Here is a 26,484-nt window from a genome sequence, read left to right on the forward strand (position 1 = left end):
GAAAAGAGCTCAGAAAAAGGAACAGATCTAGGTATGGTTGTGAAAGTTTGTAGTGTACAATGTACTACTGTTTGTATCTTTTCAGGGAATTTCTAGGTATGTGTGTGGAACAATGGGCAAATAGGTTATCTGATTAGAGTATGCTTTCAAGGAATCTAGTAAAAAGGAAATAACATTTATCAAAAAGTAAATATGGGCTAGGAATTGTGCTAAACATTTATATTTGTCAAGTCATGTAATGTTTACAACCTCTGCAAACACAGTATCATTATTCCCATTTTGTTAATATGGGTACCAAAATGGAGAGAATAAAATAAAGTCACAAGTCCAGTAAGAATGGGACTGACTCAAAAGACCATGTTTTAATGGGATAAAGTTGCAAAGGTAGATTAATGGCAGACTGTAAGGGGTCTTGAATGCTATCAGAAGTTTGGAGTTTATAATCTGTAGTTGTTGGGGAACTATGAAAGGTTATAGATGCATAAATGGCTTTATAAGCATCCTATTTCATGAATTAAACATTAACTTATGATTTAGTTTAGACTCTAAATATGTGCCTTAGGGAAGAAAGTGAAAAAGTCTAATCCTGATTTGTTTCCAGACTAAAGCAAAATTGAACAGGGTTTAGTCTGGGATGGAGTGGGAATGAGGGGAGATGGATACCCTTCTTTAAGCAAAGTCTTCAAATATTTTGGCCAGTAATTGGCTGATTTGTAGTTTAGAGAAACACATAAAGTGTCAAGTAAGTTCTGTGAAATAAGACCAACAATTTTTTCCTCTGTTCTTTGTCAAGAAAAAAAAAATGCTACTGAGGATTGGATTATACAGAGATTGCAGTAGGCCTGTGAAGGGTATGAGAAAGGACCAGGAGTGTCCATGTTTACTTTTCTTGCTCAAATATGAAAAAAATAATTTTCACTTGCTTCAAAGTACTTGTAATATGTTTTCTTCCCAGCCTTAACATTATTCTGCCAGACCAGTCAGAATGTGGCAAAATCAGATGAATAATTGAGTTTAGACAGTTAAAGACTGAAGGTAAGACAATTACGTGCTGTGTTTTTATATATTTATCACTCATAGACCTATAGAATTTCAAACCTGGCCTTGGATCTTAGAGGTCTTTTATTCCACAGCTCTCATTTTGATATAGGAAAATTAAAGTTCATAGAGGTTAAGAGACTTGCTTATGCTCAAAAGTGGTGATTTTTGCTCCACTCCCATGTGACTGGGAATGACGGTGCAACTTTAAAGAGGGAAAACAAAAAGTGAGCCCAGAGCAACAGCCGGTTTGGGTGACAGAGTTCTGAATTCACATTTATGTATGTTGGGTTTGATGTACTGAGATATTTAGGTGAAAACAGACTATTGGAAATGTATGATTGAAACTTCCCTGCCAAGAGATAGGAATGTGAAAATTACCTGCATAGGCACAATATTTCAAATTGTGAATTTAAGAAGAGTCATTTATTCCCCAAAATATATTAAGCATTTACAATTCCCCAAGGAAGTAAACTTAAGCCAGATTCTAAAGCTTGAGGTTAGTTTGAAAGAGGCAGAGAAGTGAAAATAAGGAGTGTGTGACCTAGAGAAAGCAAGGGGTTAGATTATAGTTATATTGCTAAGTGGAGTGGAGAGTGATGATACCTAAGTTTGTGTATTATCCAAAGGAGTTCTTAATTTTTTTCTGAAAGCTGGGTGGAAGCCACTGAAAGATCTTCAGTGCACAATGTCAAGATCGGATCCCTAAGACAGAGAGTTTAGAAAAAAAAGTAGGAAATTATTATGGCTGTTGAATACATTTTAGAGGATTTAAGGTCATAACAGGCAATGCCTGGGAAAAGAATGAACAGCAGAGGGTGGGCCATCAGAAATCTAGGCAAAGAACTGTCAGCAGTCTCAAATATTTTGAAGAAGTCATGAAATATGTTGCCTTTGACTATTGGAAGATCATTTGTAGTCCCTCCAGGACCCAGGATAATGCTTTTCAAAAAGTAGGCATTTGGTTAACAAATTTTGTGTGCATGCCTCATTGATGTATGTGAGGGGGGAGGTGGAGGAGTGTTTAAATTGCTATTTAGGAGTTTGACAAAACTTCTTAAATTCATTTGGAAATACAAGTTAAAGAAATTGAAATGTAAGATGTAGCCAATTAAAAATAGGAAAGAAAATGGAATATGTCAACAAAGTACATTATGAAACCAAACGGGCATATTAGAAACGCTGTATGGGATTGAGAGATGACATATATGAAAGTAAAACAAACTTTGACTAGAAAATTAGATCAAGGTTAGTAAAGTTAGAGCAATTACATGTTTTCAGCCCAATGAGAGGCTGTATAGCATGATAGTTAGAAACAAAATTGAAGGAGTCAGAGAGATATGAGTTCAAATTACTTATTATTTAACCTGAAGTACCGGGCTTAAACTCAGTATCTGTAAAAGCAGAGATAACACTTCCTTCATAAGTCTGTTAGGAGTGATCAAAGTAATAGCCTCCTAAAAATGCCAATGTAGTTATTGGCTTATTAATAAGTTTAGTAAGTGGTGCTTTTATTATTTTGCTAAGAATATGCCTTCAGGTTCTGAACAAAATCAAAGGTTAATTATGGTAAATAAAGAACATTGTAATAAAAATATATTAAATGGAAGAATTATCCTCATGCATACTGCAATCAGAGTGGTATGTAAGATGGCCATGTAAAAACTCACAGTTATTCAAATTGTCAAGTTTTGGAATTGACACCCAAGTGAAGTGGTGAAAGCTTCATCATTTGGGTCATTTTAAACTAGATTCTACCACACTCAAGGAATCCTGTGGTCAAATTCTTATCCTTTCCACCAGTTGCATAGTTCTTCCAGGCACAGACCTGCTATTGACTTCCCTGTTTCCATGCACAAAGCTGCTATTCACTTCCAGGAAAATTGGTGGCTCTGTGGAATTGGATAAGAATTTGGCCTACAATGAGCGATTTGAATGAATGAATTAGGAATTGGCAAGAAAATACAGACATATGCCACATTTACTTGGTATATTCACGCTTCAAGAGAACTCAGGTAGCACGTAAATTCTGTGTAAAAAGCCAGAGATTTTCAGCAGGAACCTATTACAAAGGCAGCCTAAATCTTTTCTGTGTATTTTTGTCATATTTAAAGAACAAGGCAAAAATATCATATTTAATTACTGGTTATTGGAATGCCTCTTCTGCTAAGAGTCTCTTTTGATAAAGTCATGTATAGCACCTGCTATTTACAGAGCTGCTATCAGAGGACAGGACTAACAGTCATTATAGGCTAATTTAATACGTGGATTTACTAACTTTTTTTCAGATACACTTTTTTTTTAATCCAGTCTTCATTAGCTTGACTGGTACTGGACTACTTGCAAATTAAATGTTATCCTTTGGTTTTTGTAGGCAAAATATAACCAAGGTGTATGGGAACTCACTTGCGTGCTGCCGTTAAGTTGGAGAGAGTCTGAATCTTCTCCTATTTTCAGGAGTAGACAAATTTCTTCTCTTGATATTATTGCTCATGCAATTTTCAGTACCAGAGACATTGGGCCTTTAAAAAGGAAGAGATCTTACATTTTTGACAGCTTCTCCCTTCCACTGATTGAAACAATAAAAATAAACATGAAGCTGTCGGAATGGCCTCTGCGTATAATGTCATTTGCATGTGATTTCCTCTACTTCTCTAGATAATTGAATTTATTCAGGCAATTTATTTTTTAAATGTGTAGTCTCTGTGAATGGAAACATCTTAACTAAAGACAACCCTTTTATTTCCTGTTAATGAAGTATATACATGTATGTGTGTACTTCTTTCTGTTAGAACCAAGGGAGTAGAAGAAGAAGAATGGAAACACCAAAAATATACCATAAAAAAATTAATTAAAGAGATGAAGTGTGACTCTTGTAACCAAATATTCTCTCTTTGTGTTCACCCCCTGTCTATGTTCAAGGTCCCTGGGTGCTCAATAGGAGCTTTTAAATTATCTTTCCCTGTTTGATGTTGCTAAGTATAATGAATGGATAGCAAAGGACTTTTGTAACAAGCTACTGTTTGTATAATCTCAGAGTTGGTAAGCATAGCAATACCTGGTTGGTTCCCATCCTGAGGCTAATAAATTTCAGGCTTAAAGAGAATGACTATTTAAATCGAACTCTATTATTCAAACAATGTAGCTTTATAACACAAATAAAAGTTATATTTTCTTGGTATGGGGACTATAAAGAATCTGTGCCATTATTTTGGATTGGCATTTTTGTGGGTTATTGAGCATCAAACCAGAATCACTTGGGATATCAGAAATATCCAGGGATGTTCAGAAGTCAGGAATTCAAGTAGAATTGTAAAAGAGAATGCATCTAGTCCAAAATCCAAAATTACTTACCTCCTCTTTATACTCTCTAGGATTTGGTATAATACTATTTCCTTTTTTATACATATATCCCAACAAGTTCCCTTGGTAGAATAATTTATTAATGGAGCAAAAATGCCATCACTTGTAATTTATACCTGTGACCACAACTCAATAAAGCAATCACAGCAGTAGATTTCTGCAGAACTTTTTTGTTGTTGATGGTTTCATTTTTATTTTCCCCTCATTTTAACATCTATATGGCAAGAATTTTGGAGATTGAAAACTGACAAATCTTTCCCTTATTTACAATGAATGGACTCTCAGCATTCTGAGAGTCCATTCATTGTAAATAAGGGAAAGATTTGTCAGTTTCCAATTTTCTCCTTATTTTTACAGTGCTATCTTTTTGTCAAACTTTAGTCTTACTTCCTAGAGTAATACGGAAAAATCCTTATTCTGACATTTTTATTCTAATTTCTCTGTTTTGCATATTCTGTAGGTGCTCATTATTGTTTCCATGTACCTGTTTTTCTTTAGAAAAGCGTTGTTCATCTTTCAGTATCTAATTATAAATAACAATAAAATTTCAAAAATGTACATGGTAAACCCGAGTCCCTGAAGGAGAAGGTGATACTCACTTATAACTGCCATTTTTAGACATACATGAAGAGCACTAGGCCATTGCTCTTCTCCCTGTGTGGACGCTTTCTGAGAGTTCATGAACTAAAGTGTATTTAACCATTCACTTATGAAAATAATGGTTCATAAGTCATCATTTTACTACCTTTATTTTTATAACCTGAATATTGTCTTTCAAGGTGCATCTACATTTGGATGTTCCACATACAGATTTAAAGATCTCAAAGAGGGAATTCCCCGGCGGTCCAGTGGTTAAGACTCTGCGCTTTCATTGCCAAGGGTGTGGGTTCGATCCCTGGTTGGGGAGCTAAGATCCCGCAAGCTGCGCGGTGCGGCCAAAAAGGAGAAAAAAAAGATCTCAAACGATAAACCCATCACTTGAGACCTGAGGGAGATTTTATGGCATCTATTATAGTGCTGGGGTCAAAAGTTAGGGCTAATGCTCAAGTCATAAACTAATTTAGTTATATTGAATTTATTAATTTTTTTTACATATACTGATTCTATTCTAACAGTCATCTCTGTTTGCTAACCATTCTGTTTTTGTCAATACTGTAATCATTATTTCAACCTCCCAAGCAACAACTGTATTTACTTTGACTCCTTTCTCCTTATTTTCAAGTTATCTAATTTTATCATTACCTGCTGCAAATTGTCTCTAGGATTTGATGGTTCTTTTCAACTCTCACAACTAAATTTAGCAGAAAGCTTTTTATCATCACATATGTGGCATGGTAACAGTTTCCTATTCAGTGGAGATCTTTACTTTCTCTTCTACCCAATCCATTCTCCATACCACTGCTAGACTGATCTTCCTAGCAACCTACTTTGAGAGTTAACACTCAGTATAGAATCTAGAATAGTTCTCCTTTGTCTGTCAGGTCAAATGTAAATAATTCTATCGGACTTCCATGACCCTTCATAAAATAACCCTACTATGGAAGTATAGTCATTCTAATTTATTATTCTCCATTTCTTTGGGTTAAGCCACTACCTTCTCGCACGTGTGTGTGTGTGTGTGTGTGTGTGTGTGTGTGTGTGTACCCTATAAAATTTTCTGGATGATGCTTCTGGGAAGCAACACTCTATATCTTTTCCTCTCTACCTATTCTTTCTAGAGTTACATCAAAAGGCTACCTACACATAAAGATTTAATAAATTCACTTAATATGTATTTATTAAACACTGATAATAGGATCTGGAGTACCGGGTGAATAATCAGACACATTCCCTGCCTTCATATATGGTATAGAAAGAAAATTAAATAAATGATCCCAAAATAGTGTGCTGCTAAGTGGTATGTTAAAGAAGTTTCTGCCTTCCTTTGATTTCCAGTGTTCTCTCTTTAAATTTCTTGTGCATGTATAATTTGCTGCTATACAATTTAGTATTTATTATAGTTGTTATGATTACTTATTGTTTCTTGTGTATTTTTTTTAAATAAATTTATTTATTTATTTATTTATTTTTGGCTGTGTTGGGTCTTCGTTTCTGTGCGAAGGCTTTCTCTAGTTGCGGCGAGCGGGGGCCACTCTTCATCGCGGTGAGCGGGCCTCTCACTGTCGCGGCCTCTCCAGGCTCCAGACGCACAGGCTCAGTAGTTGTGGCTCACGGGCCCAGCTGCTCCACGGCATGTGGGATCTTCCCAGACCAGGGCTCGAACCCGTGTCGCCTGCATTGGCAGGCAGATTCTCAACCACTGCTCCACCAGGGAAGCCCTCTTGTGTATTTTAAATGACTTGCAAATTTAATTTTCAACTCTGAGGAGAGCGAACCAGCTTGATTTTTTTATACCTTTAGCATCTCTTACAGAACCTGAATCAGTTGAAGAAGGCAGTATAACTTAATGATGAGCAGCATGGATTTTCAAGTTAGATGATCTTGAGTTTAATGCCCCAATTTACCATTTCCTACTCTTACCTTGGGTAAATTACTCTTAGGAGCTTAATTTCCCCATCTGTTAAATAGGAGTATAACAGTCTTTATGCAGTTTCTCTGAGAATTATTAAATGTAATATCCAAAAACTTTTAGAACAGGGCCTTTTAAGAACTCCAAGAGTGGTAGCTATATTTTTACTGAAACATTTGTGAATTTAAACAGATCTTGTATATGTGGTCAGAAAAATGCCTAATAGTTTAGAAATATTATTAAAAGTCTTCAAAACTGTAAGACTAAAATAACAATATTTTATATAGCATTACTCATATTAACTGCAAAAAAAAAAATCATGAGAACTGAAGCTTGTGCTTCTTATATCTCAAATCACTGCTTCATGTCAATTCATGCTAAAGGTCCCTTTCAAAGAAAAAGTCCTGCTTTTGCTATAAACAGAGTGCTCTATTGAAAGTCATAATTAATATAGAAAAATAGCTCTGTAACTTTTTTTAAAAATAGGAAGATGGGATTAGTGTAATGACGTAACATTTGACTGACATTGGGGTATGAAATCAGCTTGATCCTGTGAGGAGACACTGCTGGTGAGGGGCTGTATTCAGGCGTGAATGGAGCACAGAGGAGGGAAGCTGGCCGAAAGAGAGTCAGTACTTGATCTCTCTTCCCTCATATTACTGCTGTTGTTCTGTATTTATAGTGTAAAGAAACCTAAAAATTTGCTTGCAAGAGAATCTAGTGGTGCTAATGTTCTCCTGAAGAAAAATTTTGATACATCTATCTCACAAGAAGAAAGAGAAATATGAAAGAGAAGTAGAAATATGGCATAATAAATAATTGGTGTCATGTATTCATGAAAAATAATTCATTACTCTAATTTTTTTCGGACTTTGACTTTAAAAAGTTTTATTTCGTAATGAGGAGTAATTGAACATTCTTTCTTTGATCATTTTCCAGAGTTATCACTTTGTAAAGAACCATGAAACTGTGAAATTTTAAAATTGCGTATGCAACAGAGATAAAAGTGCACTTATGTCACATGACATTTTGTGAACTATTTTTTTTTTTCCTTAAAAAAGTTTGCATTCGGTTATCCTTAAAAATGGGCCATCTCAAAACACATTTAAATTATTCTTTAAAAAAATGATTCCATGGATGCAGTTTGGTTTCAGCAGAAAGAGCTATGAAACTACTTGTATATGCATTTTCATTTTTTGGTGGGGTGGGTAGGGGAAGGGATTTGTCTCCTCTTCTCCACTTTCCTGGTAAAGGGCCTGGCTTTTTCTTTATTTGTTTTTATATGTTCTGGGTTTTGTTCATTGTTATCTCCTAATATGATGGGCTGAAACATTCTCATTTTAACAAATACATAGTTCTTGCCACTTCTCAGTTACCATTTTATGAGTTTTGTAATTTGTAACACATATATTAACTCATATAATCCCTTAACTAATACAACTCATTATTTTGTAGTTTATAATCCACTAACAACCCAATGAGGTAGGTGATAGTATTATCCCCATTTTACAGTTGAAGAAACCTAGGCATAGGAAGATTAAATAACTTAGGGTCACACAGCTAGTGAATGTGGAACCAGGATTTAAACCACATCTGTTTGGCTTCAGATTCTCTGCCCTTAACTGTGAACATCATTATGCTGCCTCACAAGTTAGCGCTCAAAATATTTTTATTACACAAATGAAAGAGAAAATTGAGTGAATGAAGTATTTCTTATTCTTCAATAATTATTACTACTAAATTCTGGAGATCTGGTACTATATCATAGCACATATGAATTACTTAGCATTTATTATCCCATTTTTAGATGAAGAAACTGAGTTTTGAAATGTTGAGATAGCTTGTCCAAGATGAATAAATGACAGACCCTGGATGTGAGCCCAACATTCTGACTCCTGACTCCAGTTTGCTTCGCCATTACTGCTTTGCTGACATCATATTTTACTGCATGGGGTGGGGTGGGGGGGGTGTCACAGTTTATTTCACTTATGACAGACTATGTAGTCAGTTTCCAGTTATAAATGACGCTAGCAAACACTTAGCTTACTAACTTTACCAAGATCTGTTCTGTATGAGAAACTGTGCTCATTGCTCTGTGAGATAAATAGAATTCAGTTCCCAAACAGATCACAGTTTGAGGAATTCCTCAGGTATCATTTCTTTCTTCAGACTCAGAGTGAATAGGTATTTAGTTAAGTTTATTAACAACTACAGTAGAAATGTTCCGAAGGCTTCTTAGGAGAATGATAGGTGAATTATTATATATAATTAGTGGCTAGTTTCTCTTTACTTCTTAAAATATTATTATATAATCCACAATGCTAGTTTTTTTTTTAAAATAAATTTATTTATTTATTTATTTTTGGCTGCATTGGGTCTTCATTGATGCACGCGGGCTTTCTCTAGTTGTGGAGAGCGGGGGCTACTCTTTGTTGCGGTGCGCGGGATTCTCACCACGGTGGCTTCTCTTGTTGCAGAGCACAGGCTCTAGGCACACGGGCTCAGTGGTTGTGCCACGTGGGCTTCAGTAGTTGTGGCTCGTGGGCTCTAGAGCGCAAGCTCAGTAGTTGTGGCGCACGGTTTAGTTGCTCCGCGGCATGTCGGATCTTCCCGGACCAGGGCTTGAACCCGTGTCCCCTGCATTGGCAGGCGGATTCTCAACCACTGTGCCACCAGGGAAGTCCCCACAATGCTAGTGTTAAATGGAAGTGTTTTGATGTGTAGTCTAATTTTTGTTTAGAAACATCTTATTGTTGACCTTTGGGACCTCAGGGAAATCATCAAATGTCTTAAAGTGTTTTTGCTAGATGTTTAAACATAAGTAAGATACAGCACACAAATCATCAGCAGGAAGATGAGGCTGTCACAGCAAAAATATTTTCTTTGTTTTTCAGGTTCTATTAATGTATTGGAATTCTCTAAATGCCACTTTTGCTTATTAAGTGGTTTTGAGAGCACATGAAAACATACATTTTATTCTTGAATGCAGCATTTCTGAGATTCTTAGTAAATGTGGTTCTGGAAAAACAACCATTAGACACTTCTGCCCGTGTAGCATCCACATGCAAATGAAGATATTTTCCGAAACTGTTTTTCCTGTTTGTACAATCTCTTACTAAATCAGAAAATTTGCCTTTAAATTTCTGTTTCACTCACTGGAATTAAATTAGTTGGCAAATATGACATTGGTTTAAAAAAACAAAGGAAACATACTATCATTGTTTTATTTTATATTATAAATGAGATTAAACTATTAATAAATTCAAACCAAATTTTAGTACATTTCTGAAAATAATCTATTTCCACATTGCAATTTTGACTTCAATCTCAGATTCTTTAATCTATACAGTTAGTGTGAAACCAGCACACCTACGCCTGTTTCAGTATGTGCCAAAATGGCTATTAAAAAAATTGTCAGTGTCATTTTCCCCCAACATGTGTTGGTCATTTTTAACCTCTGCATGTTTGCCAACTCTTCTATCTTTTCCCCACCCCCAGGAATATATTACCTTTCAGCTCACTTCTCACATCCATTAAGTCCTGTCACTTTATGACATCTTTCGTCACCACTGCAGCTTTTTGTCATCTCCCTCTTTCCTTCTCTCCCTCTTTTTCTGTTTTAACTCTTACAGTTTTTCCTATACCGGTAGTTCTCTAACCTTAAGTTGTTAATAAGCCTTCCTCTCCTGGAAGGCTTGTGAAATCACATTTTGGGGCTTCACCTTCTGAGTTTCTGATTCAGAAAGTGTGAGATGAGGCCCGAAAAAATGTATAAAGTATTCCCAGGTCATGCCAATGATATTGTTCACTGACCAACCACAGTCTGAAAATCACATTTGTACAAATCACCTGTCCTTTATTGTTGTTTAGTACCACGTGAATGCGTCTTAAGAAAGAATGCACTTTTAAATGTTTATTTAGTCCTCTGATGAATAATTAAGTGTGAGTCTAAGGTAACGTTTCATCTCAATGCTTGGCAAAAAAATGCAAACCAAGTTAGACTTCTGCTTAATTTCCAATCTTTTGCACAGGAAAGGAATTTTTTAAAGAGTCTATATTTTTAGGCTTGGAAAAAGCATCAAATAGCTTTCACTTCTATTTTCATTGTCCAAAATACATTAAAAATCTTTGAAATATGTACTGGATCCTATATTTCAAATATAATAGAGCCATTTTTATAAAATAATAATCTTTTACCTAAACTTGATGAGGTCCGTCACTATTTAGAATGTTAGATCTGCTCTCTGAGTAGGTTGTGTCTGCATTGCAGAGGCCGATGAACCTCTAAGGTTTCTACAGTATTCTTTAAAAATTAGAACTGAGCAGGGTACGGAATATGGAACTTTCCATAGATCATAGAGTAAAAACTGTACAGTACATATTAGAGTATTACGGAATTTCTACCCATTTTTTTGTGATGATTAAATGATTGTAAGGATTTAGAGCACTAATTTTCAGGGAATTTCTATAATCTCATAAAATGTTGAAATATATAAAATATAATCTTTCCTTAAAAGCTGACTTTGGATTCCTGTGACTACCTTGCAAGTGATCTAGAGTAGGCCGGTACAGCCAAGCCTAACACACAACCCCCTAGGGAGCTTTTTAAAAAACGCATATACGTAACTTGCTGGTCCCATCCCTAGACAGATTTATGAACCACTCATCTAATATCTGGAATCTCAATTAGTTTACCTTGTAGTCATTTACCTTGTAGCACTAAGAATTGTTGATCTTATAAAACTCAGTAAGTTTTACAAATGTGTTATTGGTGGCTTTTTCCAATATAGAAAGGTGAACAGTTGTGATGAGCTCTGTCTATAGATGACTGACAGTAACTCAAGCAAAACTGCCTCTGTCAATTTTTCATTTATTTAAATCAGTGGATCTGAGTATGCATTAGACAGCTCTTTTTTAGGAAAAGTTTAGAAAAGATTTTAAATCCGACAACATTAACACCAACAGTAATCACAACCATAATAGACACCCTTCAGAGATCTGCCTATAAGTGCTGACTTTTGTTTTATAAATCTTGGGAACTGACCATATCCTGTTCCCAGAATATTGAATTTGATCATGTTAATCAAAGAAAGACTCTTAGTGTTCTCTAGTGAGCTTTTTGAAGTGTTGGTTTTTGCCTCATGTATCCTTCCTCATATATTTACATCCTGCTTTCAGGAAAATTCCTATTTGAAATTTAACTGGCATGACTTCTCAGAACGGTATAACATTCATTTATAAAAGTTAACAATTTGTTCTGCCTTCCATTTCAGATTTATATGTGCATTATCACAAGGTAATTTCTGAGTAAGAAGACAATGATTGCCCTTAGTAATGTACTGTTTTATTCAATGTGTTTATTATTCTTTATAATTAAAATATTGATCTCTGTCTAAATGTTTATCTTAGGAACAGTAAAATTTCAAGTTATTGACATACATGCCTCTATGTTTATCTGAATAAAACATCAATAAAATCTATAGTTTGAGGCTCTTTTTTTTTTTTTTTTTTTTAAAGATTTATTTATTTTTTTTTATTGATTAATTGATTGATTGATTGATTGCTATGTTGGGTCTTCGTTTCTGTGCTAGGGCTTTCTCTAGTTGTGGCAAGTGGGGGCCACTCTTCATCGCGGTGCGGGGACCGCTCTTCATCGCGGTGCGCGGGCCTTTCACTATCGCGGCCCCTCCCGTTGCGGGGCACAGGCTCCAGACGCGCAGGCTCAGTAATTGTGGCTCACGGGCCCAGCCGCTCTGCGGCATGTGGGATCTTCCCAGACCAGGGCTCGAACCCGTGTCCCCTGCATTATTGGCAGGCAGATTCTCAACCACTGCGCCACCAGGGAAGCCCCGAGGCTCTTTTTACATATAATAACTGATCATTTTGAAATCATCTAATTGTATATATTAATGAGTTTATAGTCCTTTTCACATTTAGGTCAGAGCTTCTTAACCTGGAACCCAGGGTTTATAGGAGTTCCTAGGGGATTTCATTGAGGAATTTCATAGTTGGAACTATGAGAGTAGAAAATTAACTCTCTGAAATTATATGTAAATTATGTGTGCAATTGCATGTGTGTTTGCCTGTATGCATGTGCATTTGAGTTTTGGAGGGCATCTCCAGCTACATCAAGAGATCTATAATCCAAAAGGAGTAAGCATTAGTGGTTTGAGGTTTCATGCAGAAGTACAATGAAAAATTATTTTAACCAAAAAAACTTTAAAAATATTTTTTACACAATCATTATGTATTTTTTTCTATTACTAAATGAAATTTGGCATCTCCTAGTTTGACAGAATAGGTTACAGGTAGTGCAATTTAGTTTCAAAATAGATATTTGTGATAACATATTTTTATCCAATTTTTAAAGAATTTAAGGAATAACTACATAATATAGCTTTTAAAAATTCAGATATAATTGCCATATAACATTATATTAGTTTCAGGTGTACAACATAGTGACTCGCTATTGGTATATATTGAAAAATGATCACCACAGTAAGCCTAATTAACATCCATCGCCTAAGTTACAAATTTTTTTTCTGTTGTGATGAGAACTTTTAAGATTTACTCTCTTGGCAACTTTCAGATAGAGACTATAATATTATTAACTATGGTTACCATGCTGGACGTTACATCCCAGGATTTATTTTATAACTGGAATTTTGTGCTTTTTGACCACCTTCTCCCGTTAGAACCAAGAACAGCCTGTTGCTGGAAGAAGAACATGACCATGTCAAAACTTGTTCAGCACCAAAGCACTTTCTCTGTGGATCTGTAGTTCATTTTGTGCTGCGTCTATGCAATACCAAAATTAATGAACTTGCATTAATGAGAATTTAATTAAAGATGGTCCAAATCTTCTGTACTGTTTCTTCTAAGTTCAAAACTTTATTGAACTAGAAAGAATGCTAGAGATGGCCACACATTCTATAAAGATAGATAAAAAATCATAAACTACTGAGCACCATTGTTTTGATTAGCCACTTAGACCTCAAATGTATATGTTTGGTTTTTATAACTATTTAAATCTTAAGGTTCATTTTTTTAGAATATAGTATATATGTGTATTTGGATGGAGAGAGCTTTATAAGCCTACAATACTGCTGGGTTAATTAATTTCAGGACATTTATATCACTTCTTTAAGAGTTGAACATATTGGGGTGAAAGCCTCTCCTTTTCATACTTAATTATTAAAAAGAAGCATATCTTGTTCACCCATATCATTGATAGATATAGACATAGTTAAAGGTTTTTGGGGGGTTTGTTTGTTTTTTGTTTTTTGTCTTTTAAGAGTAGGGTAGTATTAGCACTGTGGTTGAGAACCAGGTGTCTGGAAGCCAAGAGAATGGAGTTGATTATCTACTTTATATTTTATTAGTCATATGATCTCAGGCATTTACTTCAGTCTGTGTGCCTCAGTTTCTCCATCTCTGAAGTGCAAATCATAATTAGGCTTGCCATGAGAATTAACTGAGTTAATGCATATATGTCAGTTTAAACAACGCCTGACACAAAGTAAATATTCAATAAATATTGTCTATCATTCTTAGTGATTATAGTCTGATAGACTGACTATTGAATGTAATGTTTTTACTACCCTGTGTGGATTTAATTTCCGTTTATAGGACTTAAAAATATACATGATGATATATTTCTTGAGTCCAGAAGTCAAGAATGAAATGTCATTTGGGCAATAAAAGGAAGATACATATTTGATTGAGTCGCATATTATCTCTTTTATTCAAATGAATTAATTCTTCTTAGTCACCAAATTATCTGAAATGTGAATATTAAAGTGTTCATAGCAAAATGCTATCTATAGAATTAATAAGAATGCATTTTTAAAAAGATACTTTAATGAGGGTAGATACATGGATACATTAGGCAGACCCCTTCCTTTATTTCATGGTTGCAAAGGTGACAAAGAGGGCAAGGTGAGGTAAAGCTTGTTCAAGAATAACGAACTTCCCTGGCGGTCCAGTGGTTAAGACTCTACGCTTCCACTGCAGGGGGCATGGGTTCGACCCCTGGTTGGGGAACTAAGATCCCACATGCTGCATGGCGTGGCCAAAAAAAAAAAGAATAACAAAGATTATTAACCTCATTCTAAAAGTTTGGGACACACTTTTATCGTTAGACTTTAAAAGTTACACGTCACAGTTCTGAGAGCTCTTCTGCAAAATACTGAAGCTTGTTCTTAGAGTTCACAAAACTTAATTAAATATATATTGCTGGCCTAGAACACTGATGCATTTGTTAGCAGACTCTTTGAACGTTCAGCTCCCAGGAAAATGAAGGGAAACGTGCAGTCATTATTTCAGGGATGGTAAATGCAGTCCCAGGGAAGAAACTGAAAACCATAGGACTTCGTTGACCAAAGACTGTGCCAGCACTGCATAACAGGCCACTGGCCATGCAGATGGACAGTGGAGCCCCACACTGAAACATCTGTTTACTACATAAACCTGTTAAAGGGATTAACACCACCAGAGGCTGAATGTAATCAGACAGGTGAAACAGCGATAAGATAAATATTCCTGCTTGATATAAAAGTAATGCTAATTAATTAATTTTTATATTGCTGTGGTAACTGAGTTTAGAATTCTTGTGAAATACGTTAAACTCTTCACAATATATCCTTTCTCTTTGCAAGGTGTAGAAAATTAGAGAGATGCAAAATGGGATATTATTTTATTTTACTTTAATTTGAAATTTTTTCTGGCATTTTAATAGACTTCATTGCATATAATTTGGGTGTCATTCTCTGTACTGATGATGCTACAGAAAAATTTGTGTAATTTTCACTTATGGCAAGTGAAGCTCAGTTGCCAAATTCTTATTTGTAAAGTATATCATCATATAATGTAAAAACAGAGTATAAAATATAAATGTTTAAAGTGAAGCTAAGATTGGGATGTTTCTGCTTTTGACCTTGGAAATAAAGGAGAAGAAAGATCTGTGGAAAATAAATACAGCAGTTTTGCTGTATTCTGGTTTGCACATTAAACTGAGCTAATGTTTATTATGGGTCATTCATAAAAACATTCCTTAGTTTACTGAATGAATTTGTGATTGCCCCTTTCAGAGGTGTCTGTGTGTGTATGTATCTGTGTTTAAGTGTTTGCTTGTATTTATGTGTCGGTTTTAAATAAATAATTACAAAAGTGTACTTTCACTTAGCCTGCAGGGGCTTATAATTATTACATTATGCATATTGATTTCTAAATTCAAGTACCTTATAAGCTAAGACTCATCTATGAAAGTATTGTCTATAGAGCATTCAATCAAGAAACAGTGATTGTAAGAGGCATATTCTGTTTTTAGGAAATGGAAACCATTTGGGGTTTAGAATTATAATTTTGAAAATTCTTTTAGCACACATTTTTTACTTTTGCTTTTCCCACATTGACTCGATCCCACCCAACAAACTGATGTTTGTACCATAGCTAATGTCCCTGTACTCACTAATATCCATTGACAAAAATCATATGAACAGTTTATGATTATATTTGTGTTGACATCTCTATTTTTCATATATTTTAAACAATTAGAATGACAGTTTTATCAAGTATTTTTAATCTAGTCAAAAATATTAGCATTATTTTTTAAAGATTAAATATCAAATCAGTGTGATTTGTCATTTTTCTGGGGTCAACAGATCCTCATTAACGTGTCTTAAATAGAGAACAAATGTGTAAACACGGGTATAAGCTATTATACTGAATATTAAATATGCATACGCTCATATATATTTTATTGGAAACTTTTAATGCTGTAGAATTAAGAAATAAACCTGGGGGAGACTAACTTCCTCAAAGATGTTAGGATACAGATTTATTTTTAAGAAAAGCTCTGCTTTGTGGCAAGTCAAAGGATTATGGAGGTAAGAGATTATGCAAGGAAAACCTTTAAGAAAATAAATTTTTCTTTGTCATTTCAATATCATTTCTCTTGAAAAGTTCTGAAAACACAATTTAGTGCTGCTTATACAAAATATACCCCTGATATTACACAAATTGCCGAAGTTCTACTAGAAATTATGGGAAAAATAATGCCAAAAGGAACACCAGAAGTATGTTTACCTTTTAGAATTATAGAATAAGTTCTTTTCATACATGTACACAATTATGAAGAGGCAAAGTCTGCAAGAAACTTTATTTTATAGGGCAAATGAGGCTTAAAGTGGAAAACAGCAAAGAGTATCTATCATCAGAAACAGTGCTTCAGATAACAAATGGAATTGGAAATAGCTTCTGCATAAGCGGAAATGAATTTACAGTATACTTCTCTGATGTCAGAATCACTTGGGTGGCTGATGTCTTCTTAAAAGCATGAGAGGAAGGTGGAGAACTAAAAGAGGACCCTACTTTAATTAGGAGTACCATAAAGAACAGGCAGCTGCTTAAAATTAAAAAGAAAATTAAATATATAGAATGTTATTTGTTTAAACATTATAATATCATGAGAAGGTTTATTACAGATGACCACTACATTTAATGTTCATAGGAAAATCTAAGACTTTCAAACAAAAGCAAAAAATAGACAAATCTAATCCATATAGGCTTTGTAGAAAGGCTACATTGCCGTTTGAACTCAGTCTAAGGGAGAGAATCTTATTTTTACTTCTCCTATGAATTGATCTTTGTCTCACTCTAGTGTCAACCTGTAAAGTTAATGTATTCTTTTTTGAAATTTCTTTATTCCTTTTGCTCTTGCAGAGTGACATTTCACTTTTCACTATTGCAGCTGAATAAGCCATGTAACCAATTAAAATTTAAAAGCTTACTGAATTTTAAACAAATATATATATATTTATATATTTTTTTCTTTTGCTTTCTCTTTCAGGAAGTTGATGGCAATAAAGTTATGTCTTCATTTGCCCCACACAACTCATCTACCTCACCTCAGAAGGCAGAAGAAGGTGGGCGACAGAGTGGCGAGTCCTTGTCTAGTACAGCCCTGGGGACTCCTGAGCGGCGCAAAGGCAGCTTAGCTGATGTTGTTGACACCTTGAAGCAGAGGAAAATGGAAGAGCTCATCAAAAATGAGCCAGAAGGTAAAGGATGGAAAAGAAAACAAAGTTGTTGCCAATCTCCTGATTTTAATGGTTTGATTTTAACTTCTAGCTCCCTTTTCTGATGCACTCTCAAGGTTAAATTGGAAGAAACCTAATGCAATGAAGATGGATAGTATTTTTTTTTAGAAACATGTTTATACGTCTAACTCCAATTTTATAAATCATTAATTTTTGTTGTGATGTCTTCCTTATTTTCACACGAGTAAGTTGTGGTTGAGTAAAACTTAAAGGTTCAAGAATACAAAGTGGCAGAAGAGCCCAGGACAGTCACCGCCTACCTGCCAGGTATCTGCAGTTTAGTTTGTGCTTCCCCACCAGGGCCATTTTACAACTCTGTTACATTTTGTAACCTTTATACATTAATGCATCTTAGACTGCCTAGATAGGTCGGTCGATTTTTTGTATAGTCTAAAATTAGTATGGTTAGAACTATTGTGTATTTGAAAAGTAGTGATTCTCTGTTAGCTCAGCTGAGGTTCCCATTTTTTCAACTTCCAGGATGCCTTTCTTTTAAGATTTCATTTTCTAAATTTCTTTAATAGTTACAGATAGTGTCCTACAGGTGATAATGCTCATGGTCTAATCTTAAAATGAAAGCAAACAAACTAGTAAAACGATTGATGCAAACTGTATAATTTATGAATAACTGATAGTCATCCTTTATGTTACAGATGTTTACTAACTCCTGTTTAAAACCTATGTCCATCCTAAACACGGATGCCACGTTGCACACAAGAACATGCCTCCTATTTATTTCAGAGTCAGATGGAAAATTAAAACAAACAAACATAAAACAGTGACATAAAAAGACATGCTTTACACCAAAAATATACTGCATTTATACTATTTAACACTATTTATAACTGTTGTTAGGACACTGGTAAATTATATCTGGCGCAAAATGTATGTTAACCAGTATTTGGAGTCATGTGGTAATTAAATATTTCTGGGTCTCTACCAGATGCATAGCTGGGACATGGATTTTAGTTAAAATTTATGTAATTCACATGATCTTACAGTGGAAGGAATTTTGGAGATAATCTAGTCAGCCAAAGACTTTTTGGCTCTAATCTGCATGGAGATAAAAATGGAGTTTTGAGGAGGACCCACACAACCTTTTTCTTTTAATGTGCTGCATTTTTTTCTGATAGTAAAAATAGTATTTTCTTACTATAAGAGTTGTTTAAAAAACAGAAAAATTAAAAGGAAGAAGATAAAAATCACCCAGAATCATAGCTTTCTGGTATAACATCTTTATGATAGTTTTCTTTTTCTTTATTTTTACATATGCTATGCATTTTTCATGATTAACTTTCTGCATTTAAAATTAATTTGCATCTTTTATGTTGTGATACAGCATTATTAACTAAAGTCCATAGTTTATTCAGATTTCTTTAGTTTTCACCGTGTGCTTTTTCTCTTCTAGGATGCCATCACATAACAGATTACATTTAGCTATTTAGTTGTCGTGTCTCCTTGGGCTCCTTTTGGCTGCAACAGTTTCTCAGACTGTTCTTGTTTTTGATAACCTTGAAAATTTTGAGGAATACTGTTCAGATATATTGTAGAATGCCACTCTATTAGAATTTGTCTGGTGGTTTTCTCATGATTAAACTGGGATTGTGGGTTTGGGTAGAGAGACCACAGAAACCAAGTACCATTCTTGTCACATCACATCAAGAGTACATACTTACTATGCGACTTACGAATGTTGTTGTTGACCTTGATCACCTGGCTGATAACAGTGTTTGTCAGGTTTCTCCACTGTAAAGCCTCCCTGTCCCCTTTCTGTACCTTACTGTACGGAAGGAAGGTGCTGTGTACAACCCACATTTAAGGAGTAGGGAACCTTGATCCCCATCCTTCACAGTGAATCATCGAGAAATTTATTTGGATTTATTCTTTATTGGAGATTTATCTCTTCTCTATCATTTACTTATTCAATCACTTATTTATATCAGTATGAACTCATGGATGTTTATTTTATACTTTGAGTTATAATACAATTTTTTATTTTGTTAGTCACATTGTTCCAGCTTTGGTCATTGGCAGCTCCTTCTATGTCACTTTGACATACCACTGTGATGATGGTGTTTTTTTTTGAACACTTCTTTACTTTCTGGTACTATAAGATGCTGCAGATTCATCTTGTGTCTTTCCTTCTCCCAGTCCTAGAATAAGCCATTTCTCTAAGAAGCCCTGGTTCCTTTTATTGGAGAATGGTGTTAGAAAGCAAGATCTGGATATGAAGTGTGCTCTTTGCTACTGAGGTGTCATTTCTTTTAGGGCCTTGGTATTCCCTCAGTGTTTCATGTGAGCTTCCTTCCAAGTGGGTGCACAGACTCTTAATTTGGAAGCATATGACAGGCCGAAGCCAAACGAATAATTCCTAACAGGAAAAAGGGCAGGAGACAGTGCTTCCCAATTTGCTTAGCAGGAAACATTCAGAGGTACTGGGAACTAGGAGAAAATTATAGCTACACAGGCAAAAGAACAGAGATAGAGCATCCATGGCAGAAAGAGTTGACACAAAGAAATATCATTATGTGTGTGGACATTAGACTGTCTTCATTATTGTATTTCCCACAGCTCTTTTTTTGTACTTTCCTTCCTACAAATATATTAAAAGCTCAGCTCAAGAGTGACTTGTTATTGAGTAATATAAAGATATTGAGAAAATACAGAGATAGTCTTTATGGAAGACTGGCATATAGGTTGAACATGCCAAGCATCTAAAAGCCTGAGTCCCAGAAAGATAGTTTTTGTATGAATACACAACCACTAAGATGGTGTTATGTTTACGTACACAAGATTCCTAGATGTGCTTTGAGTACACAGAAATGTAAGTAGACTCACAGTTATTTATTTATTTACTTACTTACAATTGAAGTATAGGTGATTTACAATGTGTTAGTTTCTGGTGTATAGCAAATTGATTCAGTTATGCTTATTTATAATATTCTTTTCTATTATGGTTTATCACAGGATATTGAATATAGCTCCCTGTGCTATGCAGTAGGACCTTGCTGTTTATCTATTTTATGTATACTAGTTTGTATCTGATAATCCCAAACTCCTAATTACCCCTCCCCCACCCCCTTTCCCCTTTGGTAAGTTTGTTTTCTATATCTGCGAGTCTGTTTCTCTTCTGCAAATAAGTTCATTTTTGTCATTTTATAGATTCCACATATAAGTGATGTCCTGTGGTATTTGTCTCTCTCTTTCTGACTGACTTCACTAAGTGTGATAATCTCTAGATCCATACATGTTGCTGCAAATGGCATTATTTCATTCCTGTTTATAGCTGAGTTGTATTCCATTGTATGTACGTATATACCCCATCTTCTTTATCCATTCGTCTGTCAGTAGACGTTTAGGTTGCTTCCATGTCTTGGCTATTTTAAATAGCACTGCTATGAACTTTGGGGTGCATATATCTTTTCAAATTAGAGTTTTCTCCGGATATATGCACAGGAGTGGGATTGCTGGACCATATGGCAACTCTATTTTTAGTTTTCTGAGGAACCTCCGTACTGTTTTCCACGGTGGCTGCACCAACTCACATTCCCACCAGTGGTGTAGGAGGGCTCCCTTTTCTCCACACCCTCTGTAGCATTTACTATTCGTAGACTTTTTAATTATGGCCATTCTGATTGGTGTGAGGTGGTACCTCATGGTAGTTTTGATTTGCATTTCTCTAATATTAGTGATGTTGAACATCTTTTCATGTGCCTATTGGCCATCTGTATGTCTTCTTTGGAGAAATTAGACTCACTTTTATTGATGAAGAAATTTGCTCTTGTAAGAATATTTAGTAACTGCAGCTATTGGGAGATTTATCAAGGAGCAATTTATGTATCTGAGTAAAGTGGTGATCTTAATCACCAAGAAAAAAAATAATAACATGGCAGAAAATTGTATCATAGAAAAGGAATAGAGTGTTAAAGGAAATTTCTTTCTATTTTTTTTAACTGCAAAAAGAGAAAAAGGGAGAACTATATCTAGGGAGATATGTGAAAGGCTTCACAGCAAGTGGAAAGTTACATTCTAAATATTCTGATTCTTATTATCTCTATTTTCAGATGAGGAAACTGATGATTGACTATGTCACAGGGTGATTGTTGGGGTCATTCTTCAAACTGATTAAAAACTCCACTAATTAAAGGGTATGGTTAGACATGAGAATGGGCACCAAAACCTGACATTCGCCAAACATCAGGACAGTGACACTGCATACAGTACAAACAAATGATCTGTAGTTCTGTGATGTAGTATAACATCAAAAGAATAAAATACACAGGAATAAATTTACTGAAGTACAAAACATTGTTATAGTTCTGTGATGAGGGCAGTAATATCGGGATGAGGAGAATAGAGAGTGAATGGAACTAAATGTTAAGCTGACAGATATCTGCTACGGAAAAATCTTTTCTTCCCTCAAGCTATGTTTTCCATTGTTTTTCAAAGGCCATTAAAATGAACAGCAGGTTGTGATGAAAATTTCATTAAGCCCCAGCTAAATCGTTATGAGGGTGCCACATTCATGCCTTTGCTTCCTCTCGTTGGGGGGGATGCAGATTTCAATAGGAAGTCCGTATTATGTCCGACCTTATCCCTGCCAACAGCAAACCAGCAGAAATTCAGAAGTTAGAAGAGAAGAGTGTGTCGTACAAAAGGAGGCCACCGAGGTAAAATGGTTAGAAAGAAAACTAGATTTGCATATGGGTCGAAGAAAAAATGGCTCTTTTATTCGAGCTAGCTTATCTTTTCAAGCAATTAATTAAAATATTTTAAAAGTTATAAATAGGAGAAAATATGTTTATATATTTTTGTTTGTATCTTTTTCCTCCATCAGAATTTTTTGTCTCTCATTACTTAAAAAGTTCTGGTGCTGAAGTTTCTCATTTGTCCGGTGACGCTTTAACTGATGTGGAACCTGCCAAAGTTCATAGTAAATCTTCAGTTCGAAATGTCTGACCTATGTAACATATATCTTATATTTGGTAGTAACTATGCTCTATCAGTTGGTTTTTTTAACTATTAGACTTAGGAGTTAAGAATGACAAGGTTTAATATCATAATATGTGATACATTATTCCTATATCAAGGCCTTGAATAAATGATATGTATTTGGTTGGTTGCATATATTAAGTGCATATCGTGTGTTAATGATAGTGTTAAGTACTTTATATGAAATAGTTTATTTAATCTTTACATAAACCTCATAACCAGGGCTATTATGTATAGCTATTCCAATTTCAGGAAATGCCATACACGTGAACTAAATATTCTGTTTCTTATTATCTCCATTTTCAGATGAGGAAACTGATGATTAAATATGTCACAGGGTGACTGTCGGGTCATTATTCAAACTGAAGTCAACCTTAAACTAAAATTCATGCCCTTAATCACTACTTACACTGTTTTTTCTAATTAGGAATTTTGCCAGTAATAGTTTAATGTTACACATTAACACATGTGTCCCTAAATTCCTTTGAAATATTGAATAAGAAAGTAGTATTCCATAATTTCTGCTAAAGTAAATTTCTGGTTCCTCAATGGTGATCAAATTTCCAGAAAACGTTAATTGAAAATCAACTCAGTTTAAACTGTTTGATTTTTAAAGTGTTAAAAAAAAAATGCCTTGGAAGATATCTTAAGAAAAACTTGTTTTAGAAGAATGTCTGGGAGCAAATTAGTTTGGCATAATAGAAATTCGGAATTGGAATAAAATGTAGACACATTTTAGCCCTCTCTCCTCATTTCGAGAGAGAGAGAGAGAACTGAGTTAGAGATGTACTTGAGATCACACAGCAAGTTAGTGTTAAAGCTAGAATGAGAATCCAGTGAACATCCTACAGGTCCGGGTGCCTTTTTTTTCCAGTTCAGTTACGTCATACCTTCTGGTATTCTTTACTTTCTCTGTCTTGATTCTTTTAGAAATAATGTCATCACCCCATCTTAGTTTTAAAGAGTATATCATTGATCATTAAATTAAATTTGAACAAATCTAAGACAACCAGCTATCTTAATTTAGCTACTAAAGCCAAGATAGATGGGTATCCACAAATGTCCTATGTTCTCAAGTTCCAGGTAGCTAGGGATAGTCTATAACTACAGATCAGCCTTTAAATTTAGTGGTCAGAAAAAAAAAAAAAAAATTTAGTGGTCAGATCCAGACTTTGATTTTCATTCAAACCTTAGGCTCAGAACAGTGCAGGTGCAAGTAATTTTTATTGATGAGAACTTTATATATCTCATTTAAAACAGAATCCTTTTAGATACAAGATTATAACAGGCTTCATATTTTAACTTTTCTATATTAATATCTATAGTACGCCTATGTCTCTTTGGAATGACCTTTTCAGCTTATTTATATCTCTTCCTCCTAGAAACACAACAAACAACACCTTTTCTTGATTCCCATCCCCTCTATCTGTAATTCTGTTCCTCATTTCTCCAAGTCCAAGTTGCAAGAAAGAGTTATTTACACTCACTGCATTAACTTTTTCATCTTCTTAAGAACTGTTACTTGCCTCCCTCCATTGTTAGTTACTTAACTGTATTATGACTGTCCATTTATTTGTCAAGTTTCTTCCCCTATATTAAACTCCTAAAGGGTGAGGATAGTGCACATACTAAATATTTAAAATATTTGTTGAAAGGACGTTTATACTGCTTCAGTGTTACCCCATTGCTGTCTTGGGAAAAGGAGAGGAAAGACCTTAATAAATACACAACTCTTCTGCCAGATGTTATGTGAGCTACCTCATTTAATCCTCAGAAACTCCGAAGCTGGTATTATTTCTTATCTTAAAAATTAAAAATCAAGTCTTAGTAACTTTTTCATGTTCTTGTTATATGGAGGAACTAGAATTAGAACGAACTTCTCTTCCTCCACAAAACTACTTGGCATTGAACGCAAGACCCGACCCTTTTATCCCCTTAACCTTACTTTCCACCATTCTCTAAGGTACATGTTCTCATGCTGTCTTTATTTAAGAAACTGCATGCAGTTCTCTCAACCCTCTGTATTTTTAATACTACTCTGCCTTTTCATATGCAGTTTCCTCTACCTTAAATATCATACCCTGTCTTATCCACCTAATGAATTTATATGCACCTTTTAATACTCAACACCTTCTCTGAACACCTTTGTCAGAATTTGATTTAGTCTACACTGCTAACATAACTCATCTCTGTTAGTTCTGACCACATTACCATCATTGTTTATTTACCTGCTGTCTTCCACAGCTGTAAGTATGTGAACGTTGAAATGAGTTCTTGGTTTGATTATCTGTGCCTCTCCGCTTCCTAATAATGAACTTGGTGCATGGTAGGTGATTGTGTTACCTGTGGATGACGGTCCACCCACTAATTGACATTCTTAGCCTTTGCTAACACTCCCCTAAAAATTGAGTAGATTTCATTGCTCGCCTTCTGTTTTTTTTTGTTTTTAAAAAAATATTTATTTATTTTTGGCTGCATTGGGTCCTCGTTACTGCTCACAGGCTTTCTCTAGTTGCGGCGAGCTGGGGCTACTCTTTGTTGTGGTATGAGGGCTTCTCATTGCAGTGGCTTCTCTTGTTGTGGAGCATGGGCTCTAGGCACGCGGGCTTCAGTAGTTGCAGCACACGGGCTCAGTAGTTGTGGCTCGCAGGCTCTAGAGTGCAGGCTCAGCAGTTGTGGCCCATGGGCTTAGTTGCTCCGCGGCATGTGGGATCCTCCCGGACCAGGGATCGAACCCATGTCCCCTGCATTGGCAGGCAGATTCCCAACCGCTGCGCCACCAGGGAAGTCCCTGCCTTCTGGTTTTACTGCCCTCTTTTCTTCATGTCCTACTCAGTTAACCTCCCTACCTGTTTATCGCATTCATCTTGTCCTCTCCATCCTTCTTGTCATTATTGAATCTTTGAGATCATTACTTTAAATTCTTCCTGTGACTTAGAGGTTAAAGTATTGTCCTGGGTCACAAAGCTAGGTATTAAGATCCAGGATACAAAACCAAAATATACACATAACAGAAACTTTACATATTTTATGGTCACTTTAATCTTTGAAATAACTGTAGTATTGCTAATATATTGGCATTATCTATGAATTTGTGGACACAGATTACAATTTTCTCCACTGCTATGGGCAAAGTAAAGAGTGAATTGATCTGTGAATAATTTTCCAGAATTCGATGCTGTAAATGGTTCTTTAATAGTGTTTCATCATAATGGAGACCAACACTCTTTTCTAGGACAGAGCTGGCATGCAAGAGAGAGTTATTATTTCTTACAATGAGCTCAAGATGCTATCAGGCTACAGTTGGATCTATCACTCCACCACACCACCCCCGCCCCCCCACAGTTCATCTCCGGAGGCCTGTAGTCAAAGAAAAGTAACTGACTCAACTCCTTCCTTGTTCCCTCCAGTCTTTCAGGGACTCTAAGATGGTCCCTCAATGGGAGAGTTTCCAATCTCAGGATTCAGGAGTTCCTTCAGAGG

General features: G+C 35.3%; 1 protein-coding gene across 5 annotated transcripts in view; it reads left to right on the plus strand.

The window, feature by feature from the left end:
• Window positions 1-26,484, plus strand: part of SOX5 (SRY-box transcription factor 5) — a 389,242-nt gene that overhangs the window by 80,231 nt on the left and 282,527 nt on the right. For all 5 annotated transcript variants that reach the window (XM_007194842.2, XM_007194844.2, XM_057557363.1 and 2 more), the window contains exon 3: window positions 17,760-17,970. In XM_007194842.2, the coding sequence (XP_007194904.1) occupies window positions 17,760-17,970 (211 nt within the window). The remainder of the gene's footprint in view (window positions 1-17,759; window positions 17,971-26,484) is intronic.

Source organism: Balaenoptera acutorostrata, chromosome 11 (assembly GCF_949987535.1).
Source record: "Balaenoptera acutorostrata chromosome 11, mBalAcu1.1, whole genome shotgun sequence".
Lineage (NCBI taxonomy): Eukaryota > Metazoa > Chordata > Mammalia > Artiodactyla > Balaenopteridae > Balaenoptera > Balaenoptera acutorostrata.